The 16,471-nt window shown below is 46.4% G+C and overlaps 1 protein-coding gene across 2 annotated transcripts in view; it reads right to left on the bottom strand.

Annotated features, from left to right (window-relative positions):
* Nucleotides 1–516: 516 nt before the first annotated feature.
* Nucleotides 517–16,471, bottom strand: part of LOC130120947 (follistatin-related protein 1-like) — a 40,853-nt gene continuing 24,898 nt past the window's right edge. For both annotated transcript variants that reach the window (XM_056289773.1, XM_056289772.1), the window contains exons 4-11: nt 15,061–15,190; nt 14,284–14,316; nt 13,876–14,006; nt 12,211–12,329; nt 11,625–11,737; nt 10,579–10,689; nt 10,383–10,477; nt 517–2,105 (exon numbers count right to left, since the gene is read on the bottom strand). In XM_056289773.1, the coding sequence (XP_056145748.1) occupies nt 2,064–2,105; nt 10,383–10,477; nt 10,579–10,689; nt 11,625–11,737; nt 12,211–12,329; nt 13,876–14,006; nt 14,284–14,316; nt 15,061–15,190 (774 nt within the window). In that variant the 3' untranslated portion in view covers nt 517–2,063. The remainder of the gene's footprint in view (nt 2,106–10,382; nt 10,478–10,578; nt 10,690–11,624; nt 11,738–12,210; nt 12,330–13,875; nt 14,007–14,283; nt 14,317–15,060; nt 15,191–16,471) is intronic.

Here is a 16,471-nt window from a genome sequence, read left to right as displayed (position 1 = left end):
CGCCGGATTTCAGCTGTAGTCTTTTCGGGAGGACGGGGGGGGGGTCGCGTTTTGGGGGGCTTTGCTGATCAAGTCGTTGCTGGCTCCTGCTGGGTTTGTCGCATCGGCGCAGGCGCTTACGCAATACGAACGCTCCTCTCGCGCAGAGGCCCCTCTGCCGGCGCGTGTGGGAATTAGAAGCTCTGCGGTTCGTTTCCTCGGAACGCGCGTGTGCGCGCGCGCGCGCGCAACCTGACGTCGATCGCTGGCCTTTCTAGCGAAGTGCGGTGGTTTTATTTCCCGGGAAGAGTGTGTCATGGGCAACGGATGACGAAAACAAAACTTTTTTTGGCATTTGATATTCCGGATAGATGACATTTAAAAAAAAAAAAAAAAAAACCTTATGTTGGCCATATTGTTTGTACTTGAGTGAAAAGTCTCTCGGGGAACTCTTTTAAGTCACGGCGGCGATATGGGATGAATGCACCCAGAAGTGCACAAATGACAACGACAGACAATTGGAACACAAGATGACAAAAGTGTGTTGTGGTTTATTGGGTTTATTGGCATACGTACATATACCTTACAGTCTCTGCACTTCTATTTGAATATAAAAAGACTAGCTTGAACCTAGTTATGCAACACCCACACAAGCGTTTAACGAGAGTACAGCCACAAAGAACGGGTTTACCACTGAACGTCTGCCAAAGCACACTCATTCTTACGTCACATATGGTATAACACGTGCAGACTGGGGTAGAGAGAAACCTATATAAGTTTGCAGGTATAAGGCACTGACTATTATTGAAGGTTCTTCAGTTTTAGAATAAGGGATTGTGAAAAATACATAACATAAAATAGAACTTTTATCCTTTTAACCATGCAGATAGTACACATTCACACACACGCACGGACACACACGCACACACACACACACACACGCACACACACAGACTGCGTTTCCTTGCACTCACTAATTGATGTGTCTAAGCTACTTAAACTGACAGTGAGGCTAGTCCTTCTGTTAGAGTGATTGTGAAAGCACAGGTATAGTGTTGTTGCTGGGTCCAGAGTAATGCTTACCTGGAGGGGTTTGTACATCATTCAAACATTCTCATCGACAGGCTTTGGTTTCAGCTCTCTCTCCGCTGTATAATTCACATCAGCACTCACCTCGGTGCGATAAGTGCTACTCCCACATTCAATAGCTGGACCACTACATCTCTTGTGTCAGACAACTTTTGCTCCGAAAGACTTCTGGCACAGATTACAAGACAGAAAATCTTTTTGAGGTTTTCAAAGCACCAGTGAGAGCTAACTGAGTATCACACAGGAGCCATGTGAATTCCAAATCAAACAAATTAACTTTGTGAATACAGATGCCAACATTTATGCAGCAAAAAAAAAATAAAAAAATTGCGGTAGGATACCAACTAAATTTGGGGCAGTGCTAAACTAAAGCCCAAAAAGCTAGACTACGGAGAGGACGAGAGAAGTGCATTGGTCAAGTAGTAGACTTTTGACGGCGGGACCGAAATCCGACCATATCCAACTCCAGAGTGGACATACCATCCCGTCTCATCTCATCTCACATCTGAATAGCAGTTTGACAGACATGCCAGATCTAAACATCATAAAGTGAAGAAACACATGGATGGACAAGTTGTCAGGCTGTACTGCTGAATTCCACTGAATGATTCTCCAAGTTCACCTTCTCCTACGACGACTTTCGTTATGTCAAACCACCAACTGCTTGCCATTTTTTTCTCATATTAACTATAAAACCATTAAGTATACCAGTAAAAAAAAAATTACCCCATTTCTAGTGCAGGGGCGCTGTAATACAATCAAACCATATGACAGTACTGAACAAAAGTCAATCTTATAATAATACAATTTGATAGCCCCTGAATCTAACAAACATCAACGCAAAGACACAAACAATGTAAAACAAAAACAAGTATAATAATTAACATAGGAGAGAAACATGAATATGCCAATTCAGTGACAGCACAGGGCCCCAAGTTGAATCAAGTATGGAAGAAGAAGGGTGGTGGTGTCCTCTCCTTTATTGCAACATTTGTTTAGACCTCCTTTGTGCTGGCCTTCATCCTCTCGACCGTTTCCTGTTGGTTCAACAGAGGAAAGCAAGTTGTTAAATGTTTGAGAAACGAGTCAGATATAATGGATATCAAAAGGGAAAAACTAAACCGCAAATATGCAAACACAGCCTTTGGGAGAGAACTGTTCTGTTTGAATTAAAGGTCACCATGACTAACATTCAAATATGTCAAGGCAGTTAGAGCTTTAACACAACAGAGAGCTCTATATCTGTCTGTGTTGACAAGAGTGCAGAGTACACAACCTCACTGACTTGCCCGCAATACAGAGCCACATTGTCTCATCACCCATCTGCATAGGTACAGGTATGTACACATAAACAGACATGCACGTACGCGTTTACACACCACAAAAAAAAAAAAAAACCGTGACACCGATTGCCAAGGTTATTAGAACAGGTTTTGGGCGTGATACAGCATTATTGGTCCCTCCCCTCAAAGCTGGCAAACTCACCTCAACAAACCAGCGTAAACCTGCTTTGTATGTGTATCCGAAGGCCTTAAAGCTGCAACATCTGTCTGGGAAAAGCTGGTTGATATTAGCGTTAATTTCTCTCATTCTGCCTTCTATTTCATGCCATTGATTGATACCTCCCATAACATCGTATTGTTTTGAAACTTGACATCAAGGTGGCTTTATTTTAAACATTCAGAACATAATTTTCCATTCATACAAGAGCTTGTAAACCAACATTTGGGTCACTGAGCTGTGTCTGACTGGTAAGCCATGTGAGTTTAAACCATACGAGTCAAATAAAAGTTCACAGCCACCAATTCCACCAGAAACTGGGCTGATCCATCCATCCCTCCATTATCCAAGCTGATTATCCCAATTGGGGTCGTGGGATGCTGGAGCCTATCCCAGCAGTCATTGGGCGGCAGGCGGGGAGACGCCCTGGATAGGCCGCCATTCCATCACAGGGCCGACACATTCACACCTAGGGATAATTTAGTACGACCAATTCACCTGACCTACATGTCTTTGGACTGTGGGAGGAAATGGGAGCACCCGGAGGAAACCCACGTCGACACGGGGAGAATATGGAGACCCTACACAGAGGATGACCTGGGATGACCCCCAAGGTTGGACAGCCCCGGGGTTCGAACCCTGGGCCTTCTTGCTCTGAGGCGACCGCAGTAACCACTGGGCCACCGTGCCACCGAGTTTAAACCACATGAGTCAAATAAAAGTTCACAGCCACCAATTTCACCATGAACTGGGCTGATCTTGGCAACCTGACCCTGGAGCAACGCCCTCCAGCTCCTCCTGGGGGATCCCAAGTCATTCTCAGGCCAGATTGGACATGTAGTCCCTCCAGCACGTTATGGGTCTAACCCGGGGTCTCTTCCCAGTTGTATATGCCCGGAAAACCTCCAAAGGAAGGTGCCCAGGGGGCATCCTAATCAGATGCCCAAACCACCTCAACTGGCTCCTTTCGATGCGAAGGAGCAGCGACTCTATTTCGAGCTCCCTCTGGATGTCCGAGCTTCTCACCCTATCTCTAAGGCTGAGCCCAGACACCCTACAGAGGAAACTCATTTCAGCCGCTTGTCTCCACGATCTCATCCTTTCAGTCACTACCCAAAGCTCATGACCATAGGTGAGGGTTGGAATGAAGATTGACTGGTAAATTGAGAGCTTTGCCTTCCGGCTCAGCTCCCTTTCCATCACAACATTCCAGTACAACGTCTGCATTCCTGATGATGCTGCACCAATCTGCCTGTCCATCTCCCGCTTCATCCTACCCTCACTCGTGAACAAGACCCCGAGATACTTGAACTCCTTCACTTGAGACAACAATTCATCCCCAACCCGGAGGGAGCAATCCACCATTTTCCGGTAGAGAACCATGGACTCAGACTTGGAGGCGCTGGCTCTCATCCTGGCCATTTCCCAGTCAGCTGCAAACCGCCCCAGTGCGTGCTGGAGGTCCCATTACGTTGAAGCCAACAAAATCACATCATCTGCAAAGAGCAGAGATGCAATTCTGAGGTTCCCAAAACTGACACACCCCTCACCCTGGCTGTGCCTTGAGATCCTGGCCATGAATAGCTTGTTTGCAGTCACGTGATTCTGATGACGCACGAGATTCAGATAGAGGGCAGGAAGTGAAAAGCAGAATGGACGAAATGGAGCTAGTTTAGCCCGAACTGTGCTAGTTTAGACGATATTATGAGAGGAAGGTATAAACAGGAAGTAAGACATGTTGGACATGATCCTTATGTTATGAAGAGTGATTTTTTTTTTGATGAAGTTGTCACTGCACACACGCGTTATCCAACTCCGCCCCTCCCGACCGCAGATGACGGTTCGCAAGCCATTTTTCCAGCGTTTTCGGTCAACTTCTTGGATTTTTTTCCCCCTCATGAACAACAACAACTTTTGGTACGCAATAAAAACTCCTTGTGGTTTCTCAGTTAATGACGCCAAACATAGGCATTTCAAAAGTTTGTGATAGTGCGTCCTATGTAGAAAATCACTTCCTGCCCTCCATCTGTAGTTCGTGACATCATATGCAAACAACATATATCACAAACAGAATCGGAGACAAGGGACAACCTTGGCGGAGTCCGACACCCACCGAAAACGTGTTTGACTTTGTGCCAAGAATGCGGACACAGCTGTCACTTTGGTTATACAAAGACTGGATGGCTTGTAGCAACTACTCCTGCAGTACCCCCCTCAGAGTGCCCCAGGGTACATCGTCGTAAGCCTTCTCCAAGTCCACATATAGACTGGCTGGTCAAACTCTCATGCCTCCCTCAGCACTTCCGCAAGGGTAAAGACTTGATCCGTTGTTCCACGGCCAGGATAGAATCCGCATTGTTCCTGCTGGATCCGAGGTTCAACAGTCGGTCGGGGCCTCCTTTCCAGCACTCTAGAGTAGACTTTCTCAGGTAGGCTGAGCAATGTGATGCCCCGATAATTGGAGCACACCCTCCGGTCATCAGATTTACTACCTCAAAATAAAGTTAGATTTACTTTGCAGATTTGCTACCTCAAAAGAAAGTTATTACCTTGTAGAAAATGGGCTACTCTTAATGACAAGAATAAAATATGGCTCATGATCAACGAATATGTCACAGAATGTTTTGTGGGACTTTGATTGAATGGTATCTTATGAGCAGTGGACAGACATGCACCTTGGAAATCCACTTCATTAAGCTTGTGGCCAAGCCAGTATGTGTGTGTGTGTGTGTGTGTGTGTGTGTGTGTGTGTGTGTGTGTGTGTGTGTGTGTGTGTGTGAGTAAAACATTACCAGAGAATCACATCACACACCATCCGCCTCAGTAATGGTTGCCGAACAGCTGACGCACCCATATGCACGTTACATTGTTGTGTTATTGTTATTCTATATTGTTTATATAATATATGAATTCATGTGTACATAGTCTATATAGGTATGTTTTTTTTGGGGGGGGGTGTCCTTGTGTCCCTTGTTTTAAAGGCACAGAGAGCCTGAGCACAAGAATTTCATCGTATTCCAATACACATGACAATAAAGTTGAACTTGAAGGGTGTGGTAGTGGGGTGTGGTTTAGCATCGGCTGGAAGCGGAGAGAGGGAGCAGTAGTTCACAGGAGAGCAGACATAATAGGGAGGCTGATTAGCAATCAGCCTCAGGTGTGCCGAATTAACAAACTGTGCTTGTATACCGCAGTGATGCTGGGTCCTGGATGGACACTGACACGGGCGCAACACAGGACTGGAGAATCAGAGAGAGAAGGGAGGCACATGCTACTCTGAATGTGAATGAAGAGAGTGAGGCAGCAGCTCCAGCACCAGAGCACATCGGCCTGTGCAGAGTGAGAGAGACATTATTAAATAAAAAACCCATGTTACCGCCTAAACTGTGTCCTCCTTGATCTGAACCTCTCCAGTGGCAACAGCGTTGTCACAGCTGTGGCCCATACAGGTGCATTGGATGGAAGGAACTCAGCCTACAGAGTCTCCACTAGGGTGAGCCCAGCACCGGATTGCTGAACTCCAAGATAGCCAGGCCAGGAAGCAGTACCAGCAATTGCAGGCCCTCCATTACCATACCCAAGCCCTGCAGGGAACGGCCACTCAGCAGGCTGAAGACCATGCTCTCCTGAGGGAGCTGCTGTGCTCCCCTCCGGCTGCCCACGGGGATGATCTGGCTGCTCTACCTACCCATCATCCCCTCGAGGCTTGTCTTGATATATTTGAAAGGACGGCATCAGCATGTGGGTGGTCAGAGGAGGAATGGGCAGTGCGTGTGCTCCCCCTGCTCACCAACAAAGCACAAGCTGCCACACACAGCCTACCAGCATCAAAGGAAAGCTTTGGTGAAGGCATTGGCGGAGGCATCGTGGGTGGAAGTGGAAATTTGGTGTGTGCATGGGGATATTCACAAGTATCCAGTGATGATCATTGAGATCAGACAACATAGGGAAAAGGCATAAAGTCAAGGCTGTGGTTAGTTCCCGCCTGTCGCGGCCCCTTTTATTAAGCTTGGATTTGCCAGGGTTTCATAGAGTGGTTAGGGAGATGGCAGGGCTGCGACAGCCAGTAGGGTGTGAGTGGTGCATGGTACTAAGTGGTGACGCAAGCTCTTCTGAGCCAAACCAGGGGGAGTCTACAGTGGCTGCAGTGGTCTGTCCGACAGAGGACTTCCCCCTTGAACAGACTTGAGATGATACACTGCACTTTGCCTTCAACCATATAATGACCATTGATGGTCAACAGGTGCACCCGAACACCACACTCCCTCACCCTATTTTGCACTCATTAGAGACTGGCTATACTGAGTTGCGACACTCAAACCGGGGTCGAAAACACTCAACTGTTAGTGCTGAAAACCTGTTGGGAACTGATCTTCCAGGTGGCTCATCGCAACCCCATGACAGGTCACCTCGGATATACACAATCGACCAGATAGTGGCTCGATTCAACTGGCCCGAGATTCATGGCGACGTGTTGGTGGTGTGCATCTTGCAATGAATGTCAATTGGTGAACCTACTGGCCACCCAAAAGTGCCATTGCACCATTAGTTGAGGTCCCGTTCAAGCATATTGGCATGGACCTCATCGGGCCATTAGACCGGAGTGCACAGGGATACCACAGTGCTAGTTATAGTAGGACACGCAAAGTGCTATCCCGAAGCTGTGCCATCGTGCAACATCTCAGCTAAAGTGTTGCGCAGGCACTGTTTCGTTTAATCGCCCACATCGTAATCCCAAAGAAATTCTGATGGACTAGGGCACCTCATTTGTCACACACTACGCAAACTGTATGAATTATTGGACATAAAATCAATCTGCATGAGTATGTATCACCTCCAGACAGATGGACTCGTGGGGAGATTTAATAAAATGATAAAAAACATGATTTGTAAGTTCGTGCACGAAGATAGTCATGATTGCGATAAATGGTTGGATCCTCTGTTATTTGCAGTGTGGGAGGTGCCCCAGACCTCCACGGGGTTTTCTTCCTTCGAACTGCTGTTTAGCAGACCACCAAGAGGTGTGTTGGACCTAATTAAAGAAAGCTGAGAGAGTGGTCCAAGCACCAGTAAAAACGAAGTACAATACTTCCTGAATCTGAGAGCAAAACTCCATACACTAGGGCGGTTATCACCAGAATTTGCTCCAGGAATGGCAGCAATGCCTGTATAACAGAGGAGCGCAGCACAACTATGTCAGTTTGTACCAGGAGATAAAGTTCTCATATTATTTCCAACATCTAGCTCCAAATTACTTGCCAAGTGGCAAGGACCCTTCGTGGTCACACGGCAGGCGGGTGGGGTATGTCATGTTGACTATGAGGTTTGGTGTAATGACAGGGGAGGGGCAACACAGATTTGCCACCTCAATCTACTGAAAACATGGAGAGAGGCAGTCCCAGTTTCTTTGGTCATGTAGGTATCGGAGAGTGATGAGTTGGGGACAAAGGAACAAAAATCAAGCAATCCTGCCTCCCTCCATTGTGAGAACCATCACCTGCCCTGCCAGAAAGTCGAGCTTGGCTAATTTTGCTGCGGTTTGCTGATGTGTTCTCCCCCCCTGCCAGGACACACAAACATTATACAACACCACATAGCAACATCACCAGGCATGAAAGTGCACTGCCCAAACAAAATAGAAAACTGTTCAGGCAGAAATAAAGGCCATGCTGGAGATGGGGGTAATAGAGGAGTCTAGTAGTGACTGGTGTAGCACCATCATCCTCGTGCATAAGTCTGATGGCTCTATAAGGTTCTGCGTAGACTACTGTAAGGTGAACGATGTGTCAAAGTTCGATGCCTATCCAATGCTGCGGATCAACAAACTCCAGGATTGGTTCAGCCCTGCTCACTTTTTTACAACACTGGACCTGACCAAGGGCCTGGCAGATTCCCTTGTCACCAGAGTACAGGGAAAAATAACTTTCTCTATGCCGGATCGTTTGTGCCAGTTCATGACACTGCCGTTCAAGCTGTTTGGCGCTCCAGCCATGTTTCAATGCCGTATGGACCAGGTGCTGCCGCCACACGTTACATATGCTGCTGCCTACTTGGATGATGTCATCCACAGTTGCAGCTGGTGCCAGCATATGTGGCAGGTGGCAGCAGTCAACTCCTTGAGGCGGGCAGGGCTCACGGCCAACCTGAAGAAGTGCGCGGTCGGTCGGTGGAATGTACAGTATCTGTGGTACAACTTGGGCGGCAGGCTAGATCATCGCCAGATAGATAAGACGACAGCAATTGCGGCCAGCCCAAAGCCTGAGACAAAAAAATCAGGTGAGGGCATTCCTGGGATTGGCCAGTTACTACAGGCGGTTCATCCCTGCCTTTGCAGAGCTGACTAGTCCCCAGACCGATCTCATCCGACAAGGTGCCTCAGATTCGGTCCATTGGACGGAGCAGTGTCAGGTGGCATTCAAGAGCGTTAAGCCCTCTGTGGGGAGCCGCTGCTCTACACCCCTAACTTCTCTCTCCCTTTTGTCTTGTAGACCGACGCATCAGACAGATGGCTGGGGGACGTTTTGTCCCAGGAGGTGGAGGGAGTCGATCGCCTGGTGCTGTACATTAGTGAAAAGTTAGCAGAGAGGGAGAGAAAGTACAGCACCGTGGAGAAGGAGTGTCTGGCCCTCAGATGGGCGATCAGTGCCCTCCGCTTCTACCTCCTGGGGCGCTCATTCACCCTCTGTTCAGACCATGCCCTGCTTCAGTGGTTCCACCACATGAACCAATGCACGAATTAAGCCTTTAAGTTCAAGGTGATCCATTGGCCAGAGGCACAGATGGTGGTGATCGACTTCCTCTCTCACTCGAGGGCCGGTTATTGGCCGGTGGAGGTATGTGGTAGTGGGGTGTGGTTTAGCACCGCAGTGACACTGGGTCCTGAATGAACACCGACTGACACAGGTGGAACACAGAGTTGGAGAATCACAGAGAGAAGGGAGCCTCATGCCACTCTGAATGAAGAGAGCAAGGCAGTGGCTCCAGCGCTAGAGCGCACGGGTCCACGCAGAGTGCTAGACATTATTAAATAAAAAGCTTGTGTTACCGCCTAAACTGTGTTCTTCATCTGAACCTCTCCAGTGGCAACAGCGTTGTCACAAGGGATAATACCCCATCAAGCCATAATTCTGAGCAGTCTTCAATGATATCTGAAACACTGAAAAGTAAACGCGGTGCGAACTGAAACTACTACTTCCTGGTTTGTTGCTACCTTTGGTGAGCTACATCATTGGCAAACAATCTGTCTATTTCCATTTTAGGATTGCATCCGTCGGTATTCTGTACACCAGCTATATTTAGCCCTGTTATTCTCATTTGCTCATTCAAATGAAACGAGGGAGGACATGCAGGTGGCTGGTGTGACAGAGGAAGATGCAGAGAACAGGAAAAAATGGAAACGGATGAGCGGCTTTGGTGTCCCCTAACAGGAGCAGCCAAAAGCAGTAGTAGTAGATTCTCATTTGCTCATATAATGTGGCTTATTTTGATGTAGCCCACTGAAGGTAGCAGCAAACCAGGGAGTAACGGTTGTATTTCTGCATTCACAAATTGTCCATCAGTGATGTCACCGGTGCACATTTTTCCACGCGATTTTGGCATCGTGTCAGAGACCTTTAACAAGCAGGTTCTCAAAATGGTTCCGTTTCCATCAAGAGATTCTACAAATGTTCTGCTATCTGTGTGACCAGAGAACTTCTACAGTGGCTCTGTCTGTCTGGAGCAGTTCTGTCGCTATTTGACCTGCCTTCAGTTCAAGATTTATTTTCCTGAGCTATCTGTTTGCTGCGACCTTGTGATCGATTGGACAGGCTGACCTGGTGCTTGTTGAGCTCGGCTACACGGAGATTCCATTCCTCCTCAGTCATCTCTGCCCCAGCGTCTGCTGATTCGTCCACAACTGCTGTCTTGTCTGGATGGAAAAACAAAACGAGCAAGCAGGGTGAGTTTATTGAGGGGCTTGTGTTTATTTGCAGGATGATGGAGAAGTTAATCTAACATGGTTCTCCTTACCAGCGCAGGTCATAGCAGTGCAGACCCAGTTGCCACATGCACACACACAGCGGTTGCACTCCACCTGTGTTTCGGCCCCATCCTCATAGGTTTCGTCTTCCAGAGCACATTCTGCAGAAACACACAAACACACACAACACATTTTTGTAAAAAGAAGACCATAAAGCGACAATTAACTTTTTCCAAAGAGCACTGGAACTCAAGACATATTTCAACTTCTATTTGCGGTGCCATTTTAAATGCTGCAGTGTTTATTTACAGCCCGGTTTAAGCATCCCATACTGTACCTAGGCTTGGCTAGCCACAACTATAATGTGAGACATATATAAATGTGTGGTAATTTGGTTATTAATTTTAAAAAAATTTCAAAAATAGACTGAAGTGGGGGGGGGGGGAGAGAGTTTGAGAAAATGCCATGAAAATTTCCAAAATTTTTCCGGATATCGTTATGCATGCTCAATAATCCAGGTAAGAAAATCCAAGACGGTTGAATCAATTCATCTGAGTGATGAAACGTATCTGTCAATAAACGTTGTATCCAGATGAACTGATTTAACCTTCTTTGATTTTCTGGATATATATCATTCTCCGTAACCTTTGCAATCTTCGGTCTATTGTGTGTGTGCGTGTGCGTGTTCAGTCCTTCATTTTGCCGAAGCCCCAAAGTTTGCTTTTCTAACATTGAATGTAGTTTACTTTTCACAGAGCCAAAACTCCTGTCCCTGATGAACTTTCACCCACATGTTTACTTTGCATGAACTGAGCAGGTACAACGAAGGGAATACAGAAACGCTAACATGCGTACACACCAGATCAGAAACAACTTAAGGGGATTCTTTCCGTACCTTGGGTGGGTTTTGATAAATGTGACATCAGTGCGAACATGTACAAACCCAAGAAGCTTTGATGAACAAGAATTCTGAGAAAAGACGCTGTTATTGTTAATTTTTTGCCACAATGGCTGCTGTCCAGTATGCTGCTGGTGTGTCATGGCCTGGTGCTGTGTTTAGGTTACTAAACATGATTGCGGTGCATTTTCAGCTCACTCTTCTCTGGTGGATTGAAGTCCGGCTTGAGGCAGTTGAAGAACTCATTGAAGCTCAGCTTCCAGTCAGCATTCTCATCAGAGAGCTCAATGAGGGCATCAACACACAGGCTCCTGCACGCGCACACACACACACACACACACACACACACACACACACACACACACACACACACACACACACACACACACACACACACACAAATAGACACATACGCAGGTTAAATACAGGTTGTTTCACAGAGATGAGCCCACAGTACAGGACTTACTTATGCAAAAAATAGCATTCTGCAGAGAGAAGCCCACCGATAAGGTTGGTTTTATTGTGTTTGGCACAGGTGTTTATGCAAATACACTTCCACAGAAGGCCCTGTGCGGTTTTTACCGGGGCCAGATCGGGTTCAGTGACTGCCAGAGCATTCCTTAATATAGCGCTGGTGGACTACAGCAGAAGGATATTGATAAGGAGAAAAGTTTAACATTCAGAGCGAAACGGAGAGGAAAAACTTACATACACTTTGCTCTTTACTTAAGTGCACTCAACTGCACTCCACTAGTCCAGCCACACACACACACACTACACTGACCTCAGCAGCTTGTTGCTCTCCTGATCAGCATAGGACTGCATGTCCACAGCCGACTCATTGTGCTGGATGAATTTGAGCAGCTCTGAGGAGTCCAGCTGGGAGTCACCATTATCATAGGTCTGCAAAAACACAGACGGACATGTTGAGGGGACAGGGACCTCCGTGTAGGCCTTGTTTTGTCTTGTCCGATAAACGGGTGTACATGGCGAGAATAATCTTTCACACTGAACTTTGAGACTGTCTGTTGTCTTCACAGGCGATCATCAGTCAACTTGAAACTCAGTTTGGCACATATCAGCCCCCCCCCCCGCATCTGACCCTATTCCATTCACATACATATTCAACACACAGGTTCTCACTGATATCCTATCACTACAACTGTGGAGTCCCAAGATACATCCCCGTCCCCGATTTCCATTCTACCTGTGTGTCCCCCTATTTGTTCTTGGCCCTGGTTGATACCTGCTTAAACATATCTAAAGGAATAAGACGTACCAGGGAAAGAGCTGAGACAAATTTTCTAACTGCACTGTTTTCAGAAACACAATCTTTATGTGTGCATGACACCGTGGCAATCTTATCAACACACCCTGGACCTGTAAAGATTTTCTCCTAGATTACAACCTTGTGCATGTCCTGCATAGGTCGGTGGTATATGTTACCGTGGCAAAAAAAAAAAAATCCCTGCAATTTCTGATTGATGCGTCAGCACAGCATGACTGAGTGAACAATTAACTCCACCTAAAAGATCAACACCAAACCTGAGCCTTTTGCTATGGCAACCATCGCCTCATTGATTTAGCGAGGAGAGATACAGCGCCACGATTCGGCCCTGTGAGCATTTTCTATTGCTTGTTCCATTACTTTCTTTAAAATTTTGCTGTGGCAGAACCAGATTTCCACAAAAAGTGGCCTAAAAAGTTTCATTTTTTGAAGTTATATGTTTAGGGCACATTGTGAGCTGTAGAAATGTACATTCATATTTTCTTCCACCGCCAACAACACGGTGATAGAAAAATGCCATGACCTTGCTGGTACGAATGTTTTGGGATTTGGATGCAGATTACAGTTGGAGACCTTTAGGCTCTGTAATCCTCTATCAATAAAGAGCACACTCTATCACTATTTTGTCTTCCTGCAGAAGACCGAAGAGAGATATAAGATTTATTAGACGCCATTAGAAGACAAAGAGGGCAAAAACTTTAATGGCCGCCCTCAAAGTTTTATAACACACCATTTGCAAATGAAAGGACCAAACAAAGAGGACGACATGGCTCTCGGAGACTGTACTGGAAAACATGTTCTTTTCCCCCTTTAAAGGCCCTTCTTCACAGTCGGTGAGAGAGTGGAGGGCATCCATCGCTACAGGAGAGTTATCTTCATTAGGCTGAATTATGACCCTCAGCTGACATGCCTGAAAAGGCTGTCACACGGACCCCCAGACACAGTAGGAGGCAGCTTTGTGGATTTGCGGAGAGGAGGGGGGCAGAGGATGGTTTGGACAATACACACATGTGCACACATAAAACACAGGAGTTCTACTAGCTCTACACTGCCTAAACCTATGTGGTAAAGACAGCTGGAACGGGTGGTATGGGATGACTGAAAGGGATGCTGGAAGGGCAAAATTCAATAGCAGCAGTAGGACCTTGAGGTGTGGCCCACCTTGAAGTATCCGAGGAGGATGTCGGAGAAGTTGGACCCCTTGACAAACCAGCCGTCTGGAACCACCTCAGTCTGCAGCCACTGGATCACGCGACTCCTAAGCTCGTTACGGTCCGCAACATAGCACACCACTGGCGGAGGGGTGAATACAATTAGGTTAGCAACTTTATCAAAATGTTAAGAAGCATAAAAACCTGGCTGATACTCTGGGAGCTATCTTGGGAGTTATTTCAGGGTCTGTCCTGGCATGATTGCATCAGCATTTCCATTCACAGTATATGCTCTTGAATAGACGGTGAGTTGTAGCCAGCACAAACCCACAAAGGCAAACACACACTAGCACAAACATGTGCACTCGAACACTTGTGTACACACACACACGCACACGCACACACACGCACACTCTACCTGGGCTGGCGGCAACTTGCTCTGTTTTCTTTGCTGCGTTGACAAAAGAAAGAGAGGCAGAGAGGAGAGATGAAGGACACAGGGGAAAATTGAGTCAATTGAGGACATTCTTTAAGGACATTTGAAATGAACAGTTTTGACTTGTTTTTAGAATAATGGTATCCAATCCCTGCCCTCACATGGTTCTTCTGACCGAAAGTGTAAATCGGAGGATATCACAGAAAAAGGGATGTAATTTCCATCCCTGACTAGATCTTTTTACACGTTTGATAACCATTCAGTCCAACTAACAGAGAAAAACAACGTGTCGTTAACAACTGCCAGAAGTGAAAGGCAACTTTAGATAAGATGCACTAATATTAGATGCATTAACAGATAAACCAAGGCAAAGTGTGAAAGTAGAAATGATAAGACGATCATATACGAAGTTGGCTTTCAGCCTGGTCACCCAAAGTTCAGAGAGTGCGAAGAGAGAGCGAGATAGAGAGAGATATAGAGGGAGAGAGAGAGAGAACTGGTGATATCATTCTGACTTTGTTTTGTCACATCAGCTCTGAGATAATGAAGTTGATGTAAGATATAAGATCAAACGTCCAATTAATATATTATCATTGAACTCAGTGATACGCCGGCTCGTTATCGCAAATAACGGCAATACTGGCTCTAACCAGTATAAGTGAGGTCTGGCGGGTGGCACTATAACAATGTGATCCTCTTTTTTTTTTAATCTATATAAACATATTTTATTATGTTGTGATGTGATACGTTGGCTCATACCTTGACAATGTCCGTCATGGGCAACCTGGATCTTCAGGCCGGTCAGACAGGCGTCCCTGTGGAGTTCACAGTGGTTCCTGTAGGTTTTACTGTTGCTGCCACACACTGACCTCTTGTGTGGCTTACAGCTCTGGAGAACGAGGTCCAGGAGAGAGGGATAACATTGAGAGAGAGTATAAGAGACAGAGGTATACAGACAGTGACTAACAGGTAATAAGGGATGAGGTAATGTTGTTTCCAGACATGGTTGTTTTTGTTAAGCAGTAGTTCAGATGGTTGTTTGTCTAAGCACAGGCAGGGCCGCAGCCAGGGCAAAAACAATTAACGGCGGTCCAGAAGCACAAGTAGAGCGGGTTTATTTTACAGCTGTACAATTTGTACTTTTTCATTTGCTTGTTTTTCTCAGGAAATTTTGAGTTTCAGACGTAATTTCCTGCATTCTGGTGAATGTTTAATGCGTGTGAATCACAATATAACCTATGAACAGAAAATTGCCCTCATGGGACAAATAGCTGATAATATTCTGCAATTATTATTATTTTTTTAATCTTAGCTGTTTTCTAAAATAGAGAAGTAAATAAAATAAGTAACTACAACACAATCTGACTGCCTATGACTATTAATCTACATCATTATCATTATTTCCGTCACACGCGTCACTTGAGGCAAGTGTTCTGATTAATTAGATCGTTGGCCTAATTGGAACAAAGGTTATAGCCGGACAGTTGGGAAATGTGTGAAAATTCAGATTAATGAAAGAGCCCATGTGGGTAAGTCCATATGGACCAGTTCAACAGATATGTGAGCATGTGTACATGTGTACATAATCCACCATAATAGGTTCTGGTCGCTTTAAGAGCAAGTGTTTCCGGGTTGACAGGGCGAGCTGCGGTGATGATTGGCTGGAGCAGCGCCATGTCGCTGGGGGGGGGGGGTTGTTGGTTTGCAGAGGAAGTAGAAGACGCGTTCGTGTGCTCCGTCTCTTATTTTCCCGCACTTTCCACATGGGTGACCCCGGCGTCCGCTGACGTTTTCCCCACGGGCGGGTGACCATATTTGGGTTTTCACAAAAAGAGGCCACGAGTTAATAAACGCTAAGATGTTACTCACTGCCGGCAGGCTCTCGTCGTTTCTATCCCTCCGACGAACAGGTGTGACAGAAACACGGTCGCTTATCACCAAGGAGTCAGTTCTAATCGGCTGAAACGAGTCCGGTATGGCGGATCGATACGACCTTGAGGCCTACAGAGAATCCGCTCAGATTAGCTGACTGTTCCGCCTAGGCTATGCTGTCGCCATGTTAATCGATGCGTCGGCAGGGGGGTTGATGGCGATGTGAAAACGCTTCCGTTTCACAAAATGAAATCGTGGTCATGGCAACCAAGGGCGTCGGAGTTGCGGGGGGGGCGGA

This window comes from Lampris incognitus, chromosome 11 (assembly GCF_029633865.1).
Source record: "Lampris incognitus isolate fLamInc1 chromosome 11, fLamInc1.hap2, whole genome shotgun sequence".
Classification (NCBI taxonomy): Eukaryota; Metazoa; Chordata; class Actinopteri; order Lampriformes; family Lampridae; genus Lampris; species Lampris incognitus.
The sequence above is the reverse complement of the archived record's forward strand: the minus strand, read 5'-3'. Positions and strand labels throughout refer to the sequence as shown.